Source organism: Henckelia pumila, unplaced genomic scaffold (assembly GCF_033568475.1).
Source record: "Henckelia pumila isolate YLH828 unplaced genomic scaffold, ASM3356847v2 CTG_466, whole genome shotgun sequence".
NCBI classification, from domain to species: Eukaryota; Viridiplantae; Streptophyta; class Magnoliopsida; order Lamiales; family Gesneriaceae; genus Henckelia; species Henckelia pumila.
In genome coordinates, this window is record NW_027331833.1 from 5,999,644 (window position 1) to 6,014,597 (window position 14,954).

The following is a 14,954-nucleotide window of genomic DNA, read 5'->3' on the forward strand; positions in this document are numbered from 1 at the left end:
TTTAAGTATGCAATTAACTTAAACATCAATAATCAGAGATAACTATGGAAATCATAAATCAATACTAACCAGACAGTATACAACTGGTAAATAACTAGAACCCGAAATAACATAAAACCCGATCGAATTTCAATACACAAGAGGATCATTCTTAAATAACTCTGTCGACATCCACTGTGAACAAAACCCCTTGTCGCCAAATAAAAACTGATCCAAAATCTGGGCAACCTGCAACTACCCCGTCGAATGGGATGTTCAAAGAAAATACACGGATGTGAGTGATAACAATGCTCAGCATGAAGGTAGAAGTACATGCATGCTATGAATGCTAACGCAAATGAACGGATACCAGGAACCTATCATGATAGAATCACTGCTCAGTCAAGTTGCGTCATAGTATGTAGCACGCTGGGCATTCACATCAAGAGCACATCCACTCAATAACTCAGGAATGAGCGATCCACTATGGGTTATATCAAGGTACGGGCTAAAAATGATAAATACATGCAGCATAATAACCGTGACATAATATATGTAATTAATCCATGCAAACGTAGAACATGCATACTCAAACAGGATATCTCAGATAGTACGTCCGTATCTCTAGTCAAGCAACTCAAGCAACCTATCCACTCAGGTACGCAAGTCCAAGCATATAAGCAGATAATCATCATATCACTTATCACTTAGAGGGTGTTTGGCTAACCTTATTAAAAAGAGCTTATAAGCTGTTAGAACTTATTTTAAAAATAAGCTGTTAAAGTGTTTGGATAAACTTATTTTAAATAACTTAAAGATGTTGATGTGTTTGGTATTATAAGATCTTTTTATCGTCGAAATTACCAAAAAAGGTATAATTATATGAAAATAATGTTTCGAGTTATACATATATGAAAATAGTTTTAGAATAAACATATATTAAAAAATAAAATTGTTATAATATTTTATTTTAGAAAAATTTTATGTGATTTGGAATTTTTTTTAAAAATAATATTTAATATTTAATTGGTGAAGGATATGATGGAAATTTATTAAAATATTTAAGGATATTTTAGAGAGATAGAATGTTAAAATAAGTTCTTTTTGAAAAAAGTACCTCCCCCTTACTTTTTTAAAAACAACTTATAAGCTGTCAAACAACTTATTTTGACAGCTTATAAGTTGTTTCTAAAAAAATTTACCAAACAGATGCGGAGAGCTTTTAAGCTCTAAAACAGCTTAAAAGATGTTTTTAAGAGCTTAAAACTCTCACAAACACCCTCTTACTAAAATTTTTAACTAGATTAATAGCTACTCACAGAAGCTAATCAGAGACTAGCCTTATACTTACATCCGTCGTCAGCCCTTTGATGATGATGACCCCAAACTCTAGGCACAACTCTGCTACGACCCTAGTAGCGCCTCGCTTTCAAATGGCCTCCGAAACGGCGAATAGAACCCACTAGAATCAAGCAGGAAAAACGAGAGAAAAGAAAGAGAAGTGAGCAAGGAAATGAGGGTCTCCTATTTATAGACATCGATCGGAACGTCTGATCTCTCGTTTGGAGCTTTTGAACGATCTTCGGAACTTTCGATCTCTCTAATCGGAGCTTTCGATCTCTAACCACTGAATGCGTGTTCTTTGATTGGACAACACAGCTGTCGACAGAGTTTGGACCTTTCGAACTAGGGGTTTAGAGCTTCCGAATGCACTCTTATCAAATCACCAATCAGAAACTCATATCTGTTTGTCGGGAGAAAGTTCGGATCTGTCGAACTCATAATCGGAGCTTCCGATCTACCTAGAGCTTCCGAACTCCACTCTAGCTTCCGAGGGAACGGAACCACCGAACTAAACATAGCTCAAGTTCGGTCCTCCCGAATTGTTAATTTGAACAATAGGATTCCTTCGGACCATTTTTGAACGTCTTGAATCCGATTTTCTATTTAATGATATCATCCGATAATCCTTTAATCATGTTTTAATTTTTTGATTCTTTAATCATGTTTTAATTATTATAAACGTGCTTAGATAATTAATTACTTATTTCAAAAATCGGGCTACTACAAGCATTGTCTCGAGATCGTTTGCTGAATCGGAGTGCCGAGTGAAAGACAATATGGGAGTCCAGTTTCTTACTACACCTTATATTGTGATAATAAAGCGGTGTGCACATTGCTGCAAATCCTTTGTTTCATGAATGCACGAAACACATTGAAATTGATTGTCATTTGATTCGAGAAAAGATTTAAAAAAAATGAGATAATCAAGACCGTCTATGTCTCTATCTCTTAGTAGCTTGCGGATATTTTTACAAAAAACATGGGTCGTGAGCAACATGAATTTCTATTATCCAAGATTGGTGTGTTGAATATACATCAATCTTGAGGGAGTGTTATTGGTACACGGATTGGCGAAACATGGTTTTAATAAGTCGAAACACTTCATTCTTTAGTTAGGAAACTATATAAATCCATTTTGTTTTCTTTCTATTTTTATGAAGTTTTGTACAGTTTTGCAGGAAAATTTTCTCTCTTTGAATGGAGTTTCACCATTTCAGCAAATCTTCTATCTTTCTTGACAATACCGATAAAGATAGATAAATGTTTTGATAATTGTATGTGTGTATATGTATATAGCAAAAACTCCTATGACAACATTTTACGGTTCAATTTTATGAAACACTTCGACCCTACCTGACTAATGAAAAAATATTAATTTTAATGTCAAAAATATTATTTTTCGATGTAAATATGAATAGATCGACTCACAAATATATATACATGAGATCGTCTCATGGAAAACCTACACGCTAGTTTTTACGCCCCTTCGTCCTAGAAGATGAGCCCACTAAGAAAACATGCTCTTTGTTTTTTTTTTCTTTTCTTTTTTGTGGTTTCATAATTAATAAGCATGTCGATGAACTCTTCTTATAATGGTAATCTCCAGTTTGTTCATGTAGAAATCTATCACAAATTCATCAAACGAGAAAAATGGGGACTTGGGCTAAGAGTTACCCGAAATAAGTTAAGTAAACCTATCTCTTCGGAAACCGCCCCAAAGAACGGATTTACGCACACCAACTTTAATAAAATGACACAATAGTTTAGCATGAGAAGGGGGAATAACAAACAAGAACAAGACATAAGAAAAAAAATTATAAATGATCATTAATTCATAGACTGATAGAAGTAGAATTTGATTGATTTCCCTTTAAATCAACATTTTTTGCGGTTATACATTGACAGTTCCATTTTCATTCTATTTATATTATATATATATATATATATAATATTTTCATAAAAATAAATTGTTTATAATTATATTCTTCGTATTTAATTACGTCATTTTGTTTTGTCCCAAGTGACTCTAAGTTGGTGAATTAGTGGGTATTCCATCTTTACAAAACATTAGTATCTATTGCAAGTAGCCCTATTAAATCACATGGAACTATCACCATCATGGGAACATGTCAAGTTTCCTAGTTGCATCTTTTGTTCCATTAATTTTCATCATTCTATCTGTGGTTTAAAGTTGGTGGATTCCCTCTATAAAGCAAAGATTTTGAGAAATTTCTTGTTTCCCCACTTTCCTAGCTGATGATTCTATATACAACACAGAACAAGTCAAATGAAAACCATATCCAACCTAGTTATGTTCTACTGTCACCAGTTGTTCTATCTAGTATAATAGGCGCACTTGCCACATCGTGCCAAACGAAGTGCTCGTGTGTGTGTGTGTACATATCAAAACGTAATGATAGGCGCACTTGCCACATCGTGCCAAACGAAGCGCTCGTGTGTGTGTGTGTGTACATATCAAAGCGTAATGACAAATTATAGAAGAAAAGGAAACGTTCGTATAGATTTTCAAACCAAATACTTGTAGAACAGAGCTGAGCTGCAATATAGTAGTAGCATGGGAGAATGGGAACATACATGGCGGCTTCAAAAAATTAGCCGGTTCCAAATTTCCCCTTAATCTATATTCCTAAACCGCAAACATAAAACTATGCATAAAAATATGCAAGAACAATGCTTGCACATACATTGTGAATACTTGGTTGCCAATGCTCAGGGAAATGCCTCGGCCCACCTGGCCAAGTGTATCAAAAATGACAGTACTTCCGACGGATCGAGTAGTGAGTATGAAGCTGAGGTTTGTCTCGGTACAGACGATACTATGATGGGATACCCTTCTTCTCTACTTCTAAGTACCTATGCACAGAATGAAAGGATTTTTGGTTTAGGATCCTATCGAAAATCATCGATGAGGACAAGTTTTTGAGTCTATGAAATATTGGATGGATACCTTAAAAGCGTCTTCATCAGTTCTGTCGTCGCCAATGTAAATTGGGAGGACGTTGGTAGAATCAGCAAATCCAAGAGTGTCAAGCAAATACACCAGAGCATCACCTTTGTTCCATTTGATGGATGGCCTAATCTCCATAACTTTCTTACCCCGTGTTAGATGAAAACAAGGATATTCCGAAAGCACATCTTGTATTATCTCCTCAAGCATGCCATAATCCTACACAATTTGGATGTAGATGTCTTAATTTTTGCTAAAGACATTTCTATAACTTACGATACTGATCAAAAGCCGAATAGTCCGCGAGTACGCACCTCATCTAAGACGTGTCGATAATGCACTGAAATACAGAACCTATTGTCCTCTACAAAAGCACCTGGTACATCACATGTTCTTTTTTTCAGCTCTTTTAGCATCTGTAATCAACAAGAAATGGATATCATCTCTGACAAGAAAAAAAGAAAAAGAAGGAATAATATCTGACTAAATACCAAATACTTGTATCCTTGATATTGTTACACATACATAGAAAAATATGCAGGCAAAAGCTATGTCGGGACAGGACAATCAACCTAGCTAGTAACTAATAATTTCCAGCAGGAAAATAATGGTAACAAGTGTTCAAAATAATTGGCGAAAGTAAAAAATTGCCATTACCTTTTTGATTGAGGGAAGATGCTCCTTAGCAGGTTGGTAAATGGTGAATTCATTTCCCTTGTCATTTAGTGTATTCATCTGATACTTTCCATCGTAAGATTTTGTATTCGATGGAGGTCCCATTATATCCATGCCATGGCTCCCGGCATAGTAAACTTCATCTAACTTAACAAAATCATAAACCTGATGGATGATACACACATATGTTCATCAAATCGAACCAACAGTTTAGGACAGGGGGAGTAATAATATACAAATCTCTTGTTACCTTCTCTCGACTCCTACCGCTGATTATAGCTGTAGGGAAATGCTTGGCGACTTCACGTACAGCTGACCGCATCTAAAATTCAACCAAGACTCGAATTATGAATGGAATTTAAATAGGATATGTAGTTGTAACTTGTAAGGCCACAGCACATGCTCCAGAGGATTCAAGATGTATGAAACAATAAATTTACCCGATCAGTCATGAATGCGCGGTTAGGATCATTTACAATAGGCGAAAGAGTGCCATCGTAGTCTAAAAACAAGACAATTTGCTTCCCTTTGGTAGCGCTCATCATCAAATTGAAACAACGTAGTGCTGAAGGATGTTCCTCCTGAAACACACATATACATACATATTATTCTATCTATGCTATATTATAAAGCAAAAAGGTTTTAGACTAACTAACTTTGGTATCTTTAGTGTAACTTATCTTACCAACTCTAAAAAATAATTAAATTGATAAAAAAAAATTATTTATCTTTATCTATTTATATATATAAAAAATTTATATCATTTATGACTTTAAAAAATCAAAAATCAATTATAATTTTTCCAACTATTCAACGAGTGTCGCGTGTACCTAAGCACTAGTATATAATATATAAATATTCCGTAATGCAAAGTGCAAATATACGTATGATATGAGATATATATACTTGAGTTTTATGCTATTTGGTCGAATACTTGAGTTTTTTGAGAATATACAATATATGTGTATATATGAAACAACTGATGATGAATAATTTTAATTTCGGGGGACTTACGAGCCAAGAAATATAATAGGAATCTGCAGTGGGCTTTTCAAGACCCAAACGAGTGGGCTGCGTTTCCAATCTTTTGTTTGAGCTCGACCCATTGGTTTGGTCGCCAGACAGGCTTTTCTGAAGACCCATGGCCCTGTAAAGCTTCCGGATATTGTCCTTCGCCATGCCTTTATCTGCAATAAAAATCCAGTATCAAGATTATGTTTCTTTTATATATAAAAAAATTAATTTATTTATTATTCACGCACAAAAAAAAAAAAAAAATGATATTACAAAGGAAGAGTAGCGAGCCCATTTTAGTTATTTTGAGTAATGGGCTTCAGCCTGGACGATTTAATTTATTAATGGTCGCGCTTGTGCCTTCTGTCTTCCAATGGAATTTTTTTTAAAAAAATTAATAATTTTATCCGTCGTTCTCCCAATATGAAAATAACTTGGATCAGTTCTTCACAAAGTTGTTTTTACTTGATAATAGTTTGCATGAAAGCAATATACTGATCAAGGTGCGTGCTCGATTCGAGCATTCGGGGATTGGAAACTGAAATTCAAGAACCAAAAAAGACGAAATTGAAGGTGTTTTTATAAGAATACACAAGAATTGAGTATTTGAGATCGCCCCTTTGTTTAACCCAAAAGCATACCATGTCCCACAAAACATCTTAATAAATGCAAATTAACAATATTTTATATATTAACTAAAAAAATATCAGGGGTGCATGTATGTATTTTAAAATTAAATGGGGTCAATCGTTTAAGAAAATGTTTAGATTTTTATACTCTATAAAAATCTCCTAAACAAACACGCATGATAAAGACAACCCATATAAAGAATGAGATGAAAGTTAATTAAAAACAATAGACACCAAATGTATAGGATAAATGGTCATTTTCAATTTTAGAAAGCAAGTACACAATAGGACAAATACACATAAAAGAAAGGGCAAACATGATTTATGAGATCAAAAAAGGTATTTTTCTAGAGCACGATTTGATTTGAAAACAAGTGAATAACTAATAAATTTTTTTTGTTTATCTTTATAAATGATTTAAGTCGGATTCGGGTGACTCAACATTACATGGCCAATTGAAAAGATGTACGTTCAACGCATTAACTTTGTTAAGGTCTCAATCAATGTGTTACTTTCAGCAAACCAATACCACCATAATGCATTAATGGCATCGTTGTCTACAATCCAAGAATTTTTAAATTTTTAAATAATTTTTTTAATTAAAAAAAAAAAGAACTAATGCTATGTGAAATTGATCAAGTCTATTTTGTTACCCACCACTTTTTTTCTAGTCCTAAATTCCCATTTATTCTAATTTTTCAGAACTAATACTTATCATATCGACAAGTTTTTTTCCTCCTTCCGCTACTAATCCACTTGGACTTCAAAATAATTGACATAAAGCTATTAGGCCTCTATTGCCTATAATTTTCACAGTACGACAGCTAGTTTAGTTTATAAGAAAAACGAAAAATTCTATGTATTTCAAAGAAAAAAAAAAAGAAACTATATACATATATGGCGGGTGTTATTCTCAGATATGCTCAAATAAGTGTCAACGGTGAGTATACAACGTATCAAACCTCGTATATTTTTTTTAAAAAAAAAAGGCAAATCGACCAAGCCCATGACGATGAATTTAAGCATGGAATATTTCCAAGGCTCATTAAATGTAGGGTTAGTTAAGTATGTTGTCATGCATGAATGCAGGCACATGGCTCCACGCCACCCCCCTCCCAAATCCCAACTACCTACTTATTTCTCTTCCAACGGCAGCCAACTGTTTTCTTAGACTTTCTCCCTTCAACCATACAAACCACTTTTTACATCAATACATGGTGAGTTTGGAAAAGAGACGAACAATCTTAGGTTAAGAAATTCATATACAAATTCAAGAATCAAAATGATTAATATATAATCGGAGAGCATTTGCATGAGACCTTAAATCAACTCCTACAACAGAATTGCACCTGCGATTGTGAGTTAAAACAATACAAAATCAGCCACAATTCTAGCAAGAAAAAGGGCCTCCCCCAGAAAGAAACTGAACTAGCCTTGCTAGAATTAAAAATTTCGTTTTCATAATCAAGCAAAACACACTCATTTTTTTTTTTAAATTCATTATCATTGGAAAAAGCTAAGTCTGCATGCCAGAACCAAATTAATCTATCAATATCTCATTTATTATACTACGTGGTCTGACCATGTGCCCATGATTGAAGGAGACACTATTTGAAAATAATATTTTTGATAAAACAAAAGCAAACACATGCAAATTTGACTGATTAAATTAACTTTAGTTCCTCCCATGAAAATGAATGTTCAACGATTAAGAAGATTCTCTCCACGTTAAAAAAAAAAAAAATGCTACAATAATAACAAGTTAAACGACACATAATTTAAAAACATGATTAGGTAATCCATGTCAGCTCGACTTTCAAAAACCATGCATGAACAAAGGAAAACAAAGCACAGAAATTCTTATAAAATGGTCTTCTTATAAGTCAACTTTGTGAGACAGATTTGTTATTCGATCCAATGAAATAAAAAGTATTTTTTATACGAAAAGTATTACTTTTTATATATTTAAGAGACGTCTAATATATACTGTTTCAAATAAATATTTTTAAGGATGAGGTGTTTACACCTCGTTCTTGATTTGGACGCTGATACCAGTGGACCGGCCAATGGCCTGTGGCAAAACTAAAGTGGGTTTTCACTTTAAGGGATGTCCACTTAAGATTCTTTAACTAGAAAAAGGTTGAATGGAAAAAAGCTTCATGTCGAGTTATTGTGGCGCGACACATCAAGAATGCGAAAAGATTTTTTTGGAAAAAAGAAAAAAAAAAAAAAAAAAAAAAAGAGTGGACTTTGACAGAACCCCACAAAAGACACACCGCATAAGACGCAAATGTCAAATCCTAGAAACTACCTAGAAGTGGCAAAAACAAAGTAATATTTAATAGATGAATACTAGGATACATGAATGCACATCAATTTGCTAATCTGTTGTAGGTTGTTTATTTATATAAGGGGTACCGACTAATTGATTTTGAATGTATTAGGTTAGAGGTAGGAGTATTATAATGGTTGTTATTTAATTAATGGCCATCGAGAAAAAGAAGTCATCAACCAATATTCTTTCGATTCTAAAATACTTATGCGGCAAGTGTCAACTCTAGAAACGGGCAAGATATGGTAAACTTGTTTTCATTTCCATTATTGGCACCTTCCATTGTATGATCATATCAGTCTTTGTAAATAATGTTTTATGCCTAAAGCCACTTAAAAATTAGTTGAACTCGAGATTGTCCAAGTCTGTATATACAACTCTCAAAAACTTAATCCAACCGATATCTAACTCACCTCCACACACCTAGGAACGAACAATTAAACCTTAGCGGGTGGTCCATATGAGCAGTCTAACACACATTAATGGTATGCCTTCGAGTGGCTCATAAGGGTAATCCAAGACATAACAATTAGTCTTTACTCTTATATTATATTAAAATAATGGACTCGATCGTCTAACTCTACCCGAAAAGCTACCTCAGCATGAGAGTTATCCAAATCCATTTACACAACTCTCAAGAAGTTCATATGAGACATCTAACATTATTAGATACATGACTTGGGGTGTGTGTGTCTATATATATATATATATATATATATATGTATATATTTTGATAGATGACTTTAGCCATGAAAATTACTATATATAAGAAATTACTGCATGGGCTTGAGGGAAAAAATGAAACTGAAATAATGCATCAGATTATATGTCTGAAGTAAGGTAAAACTATTTTGATACTTGTACTTAGGCTAGAGATAATAGGTCGACCTGAATACTAGCTAGGGTTGGCATTATAGATATAGATGTGCAACACCAAAAGAAACAAGTGGCGCTTTTAACGAGTTCCCGTACAAAATCGAAGATTTTCATGCACTATGAGTAGATTTAAAAAGTAAATTAAACAACTTCAAAAAATATGTTTCTCCTAAAACTATTTTATTGGGATCTTTTTTTTTTAAGGGGGGGGAACACAGAAATTAGTTTTCCAATGCTTCATTTTTTTAAATATTTATATATATATATAATACAATATTCAACACTTTTTTTCGGAAACACGTTAAAAAAATATTTGGTGCGTTATAATTAGTTGGTATAAGATCTCAAGGTTTACGATAAAAAATAGCTTTCTTGGGATTGAGTCGCAACATTAACATGTGTATGGTATATACTTCGTGAAAGTAACAGAACAAATAAAGGAAGAAAATTCAAAGACTCACTCCAAATAATCCAATGGTAAATATATGATGTAACAATACTTGTTGGGCTATCCAATGCTTCTTGGTATAAACTTTTGTTGGGGTGACTATACCGGAAAATTTCATCTGGTATAGCATAATATTTTTGGTATCCCATGATCCGTTCTACTTTTTGATACCCAACTAATTAAACCTAGCACTAGAGGAGGTTAATTCAACAGAAGCTCTACCTAAAAAAAGGTGTTTACTTATGTCCACAAAAAAATTAAAAAGTTGATTTATATAATATATTTAAAAAAAAAGGTGATTTACATTTACACCTACTTAAAAGAAGTAATATTAGTCACGCGTGGCATGACTACTGCATCAAATTAATTTAACGTTCCATGATAAGGACGAAGGGATTCTCGCGGAGATTGGGTGAAGAATTTTCATGAGTATATAATTAATTATTGGTGGAGTAAGGCTCAATGGTCCCACATACCTATAGGTCCGACCCGATCTATATCTGTTGAGGAATAATATTTTTTTATCGATAAGAGATACATCTCAAAAAATTGAACAAAGTTATATATAATATATATATATATATATATATATATATGAATTTTCAGCTGCCCAACCATATTTTCTCATTTGGTCCGCGACCACTAAAACACGGTAATGAGTTCGCGGACCAAGTGGAAAAACATGGTTGGGCAGCTGAGCATTTCTCTATATATATATATATATATATATATATATATATATATATATATATATATATATATATATATATAATGTCTTTATAATATTGGTTCCATTTGAAATATATTAGTCTGAATAATTTTCATTGCACCAAAGTACAATAAAGATCTGAAAATAGTATATTTTGCTTAAAACAAAAAACAAAAGGAAATTATTTTTTCTAAATTTCCGAAGATAAAAGGGAAAAATGAAAGTAAACTAACCAACATGATGATCCCATAATCTTACCAAGGATTCACTTCTAATCATAAACTAACGTTTTAAAAAATTATTTCCATCCCCAAAAAAAGAGTTGAACAAAATCCTAGCCGTGCAACAATGGGCCCCTAAGATAGAAACCCAGTGGGCCTACAGGTCAAAAGGAGGCCCACGGAAAGTCATGAAGACACGTGTGCGGTGCATAAATCTCAAGTTAACTAACAAACGAAAGTAACCGAAAAAAGGTTCCGCAAAATCTGCCGCCATTCAATTCCAGCGGCGCGTCCACCTCTCTGTCTGCCCAGATTTTGACACCCACGCGCGCAGTAAAGGCGAAAACTTACACGATCGCTAACCTCTTCTTTTCTTTTTTTTTTTTCCCAATATTTTGGGGAGTAAACAAAAATCAGTCAAACGATTCATTAAAAGATAAACAAAACAAATTTCTGATTCATCTCATCAGATCTTTTCGATTATCGATCACATGCTCGCCGCCTAATGCACTCAACAGACGCTGCTGCAATCAGCTGAAAACTCTTTAAACAAACAAAAAAAACCTAATCTCCGGCCGTTCGCCGGTGAAATCGGATTCGTATCAGAGAAATGACATTTTGATCTTCAGGAGATCACGAAGAAAGAACGAGCACTTGCGATCTATGGATTATAAAGCGAAAAATGAGCCTAAACATGAAAGAAAACTTACGAGGGAGATTGGTGAAACAGAGCTTCTTTGGTTGCGATGGAGACCGACACTTGCTAGCTGAACATGAAGGAAGGGGAGAGGGGAGAGAGAAGCAGAGGGGAGACGTGTTGGTATTTATAGAGGGGAAGGGTTTAGGGGGGTTGGGGATATTCCTTGTTGCCACGCTTGTATTTGCTGCTGCCACTTTCCCAACTTTGTCCATTGCCAATTTTAACCCCACCTCCCATATTTATTCTGTTATTATTATCATCAGTAAATCAACGCAGACGTCTCAATTTGGATGGGTTGTGGATTCGTGTTGGGTTGTCAAAATTTTTCAACTCGGACCCAAATCAATCCGAAAATGATAATCCGAGTCTAATTAATTCTATTAACTCAAACCAAACCCAAAAACCATATTAATCTTAACCAGATATTTTTTGAGGTCGACTCGTGTCGGTTAACGGGTTAAGTTCAATTTTGACACTCCTAAATGAACGCATGTGTCACACCCGTGTGTTTATACGTCATTTGATATTTTTACATTTTTGTTCAATTTAAATTATAAAAAGTGATTCCGTCAAAAAAAATTATAAAAAGTGATCAGAGTATTTTGGAAATTTTTGAAATTGGTTTTAAAAAAAATGGAAATGAGAAAAAAAATATCATATATATCATCCGACCATGTTGTCGGTCTCCCTTCACCTTAATAATATAATAATGGATATACTGACCGATTTTATTTTATTTTTAATCAAAAGAATTTGATCTATCTGAAATTTTGTGTTTTGTTTTTGTCCATTTATGAAATTGATAATTTTGATTCCAAAAAAAAAAATGTGCAGACGGAACAGAATGGAACTGTTTAGATGTAATTCGGTTTTGGTTTTCAACGAACGAGGAATATTCTTTAACTTTATTAAACAAGAAAAAAATAATGAGGAAAAAAGTGAGGTAACCAATTTAAATAAAGTTAATTATTCGATAACCATATTACAAAAATTTGTCTTTTGTGTTAAGAGATTTTAAAATGTAAATTCAGTTTATTATTTCAATTATGATTCGGGGTGTTCAAACGTCTGATAAAACCGAAAAAATCATGAATCCAAATCGAACTAAACATAGAACCATACCGAAATCGGAATTTGAAATTCGAATATCCATATGAAAACCGAAATTTATTTATCTCGGTTTCGGCTTATATATGTCAAAACGGAACCGACCGAAAAAACCGAAGTTTCATTAAATTTATAATTTTATTTATATTATATATTTTATGAGATGATATCTAGTGAATAAAGAATGACTTTTAATCATTTTTAGTTGATTGTTGTTCATTTGTCATTTAGAATTTGAATTTAAAGGTTTTACAAAAAAATTATGTAAAAAGATATATAACATATTATATTTTAAAATATATTTATATTATTAATTAAAATAATTGTATCAAAACTGAAATAATCGAACCCGTTTTACTAGAAAATTGAACCGAACCGAACCGAAGGAAAACGGTTCAGATATCGGATTATATATTTTTTACAACGTAAAAGACCAAAATAAAAAATCGAAAATCGAACCGAACAAGCTGATAAACACCCCTAGTTCCACACGGTCCAGATTTGAAACTGTTTTAAAACACTACACTGATATACAGTATACTATAATCAATTAAAATACAAAAACCATAAATTCTATATATATATATATATATATATATATATAAAAGTCTTCTTGAATTTTTTAAGAATAATTCTGAAAATAATAATAAAAAAATAGGTCTCCCATGAGAAAAAAAATACTTTTGACATAAAAAAAACTATTTTTATGGATTGAATTGGATAAAAAAATCTATCTCACAAAATTAATCTCTAATTTGTTCTCCTAACATTTTTTAAAGTGAAAAAAAAAAAAAAAAAGAAGAGATTGTTTTATTTTTATACTTTCTAGATGAGCGTAAAAAGCTTTACGTTTATTTGGGCTCTGAATTTGAGTGGATAAATTAGCCAAACTCATTAGTTTGGGTCTGGCAGCAGTGAAAGTAGCTCTGGCAATATGCACAAAATTAAAAAATGATCTATTTATGTAATTGTTATATTATTATAAAATTACCTAATTAAAAAAGATTGCCATCACCTCGTTCCTCCATTTCCTTTCAATCAAAACTTTCACCGGACATCATGCATGAAGGTTCGTGTTCCTATTTTATTTATACTAGTATTTCACGCACACACGGAAATTCGCTTACATAAATAGTTTATATTACATTTAAAAATAATAAATATTTTTTTATATTTTTAAATTGAAAAATAAAGTTAAAATATGGTAGTTATAAATTATAAACTTATAAGTAGTAAGGGACATTTTTGTCCATCCATTAATTTGATCAAGGTGATTATTCTAAAATATTCATGCATTATTATTTATTATATTGTATAGATTCTTTCGTTAATAAATATTTAAAATAATTAATAGTAAAATATAATGATTTTACATTTATAAAAATATACTAACATGAATATTCAAAATATTTTTTGAGCAACAATTATATTTGAATTAACTGACAAATAAAATTTGAAATTTAAACATTAACAATAAGAAATATTTAAATGAATTATACATAATTTATTTTTGAAAAAATAAAATAAGTGCGAGAAATTTTGGCTTTATTTTTAATAATTGAAAGATCATTTTGGAGATATATTCATGAAAACGTGGTATTTGAATATGTATGTCCTGATTGGTGAATGTTTATTAAAAATGATTCAAGGAACCAAAATATTCTTGTCCCTAGACGAGGGGAGGAAAGCGCAGAATCTTATTATAATAAATACACAATATGTTATATTTTATGATATCTATACTATATAATAATATATCAATTATTTAGATTAATTATTTGAGTCAATTAATAAATGGACAAAAATCTTCTTTTATTAAATAAATTTTTTTGTAAGAACTTGTTTAGTGAATTTTAAAAATATTTAGATGATTTGTTAATTATAATCAATAACTCAAACATTAATTACGTTAAAAATATGTGCATGAAAATTATCGCGTGCGTAAATATTAT

At 32.1% G+C, this 14,954-nt stretch overlaps 1 protein-coding gene across 1 annotated transcript; it reads right to left on the reverse strand.

Annotated features, from left to right (window-relative positions):
- Positions 1-3,913: 3,913 nt before the first annotated feature.
- LOC140872565 (probable trehalose-phosphate phosphatase 2) lies at positions 3,914-11,968 on the reverse strand. Its single transcript, XM_073275435.1, has 8 exons — positions 11,906-11,968; positions 5,981-6,153; positions 5,407-5,547; positions 5,217-5,288; positions 4,949-5,131; positions 4,606-4,707; positions 4,292-4,510; positions 3,914-4,197 (listed from the first exon to the last, which is right to left on the reverse strand). The coding sequence occupies exons 2-8, from the start codon at positions 6,143-6,145 to the stop codon at positions 4,054-4,056; spliced, it is 1,026 nt and encodes a 341-aa protein (XP_073131536.1). The 5' UTR covers positions 6,146-6,153; positions 11,906-11,968; the 3' UTR covers positions 3,914-4,053.
- Positions 11,969-14,954: the final 2,986 nt, after the last annotated feature.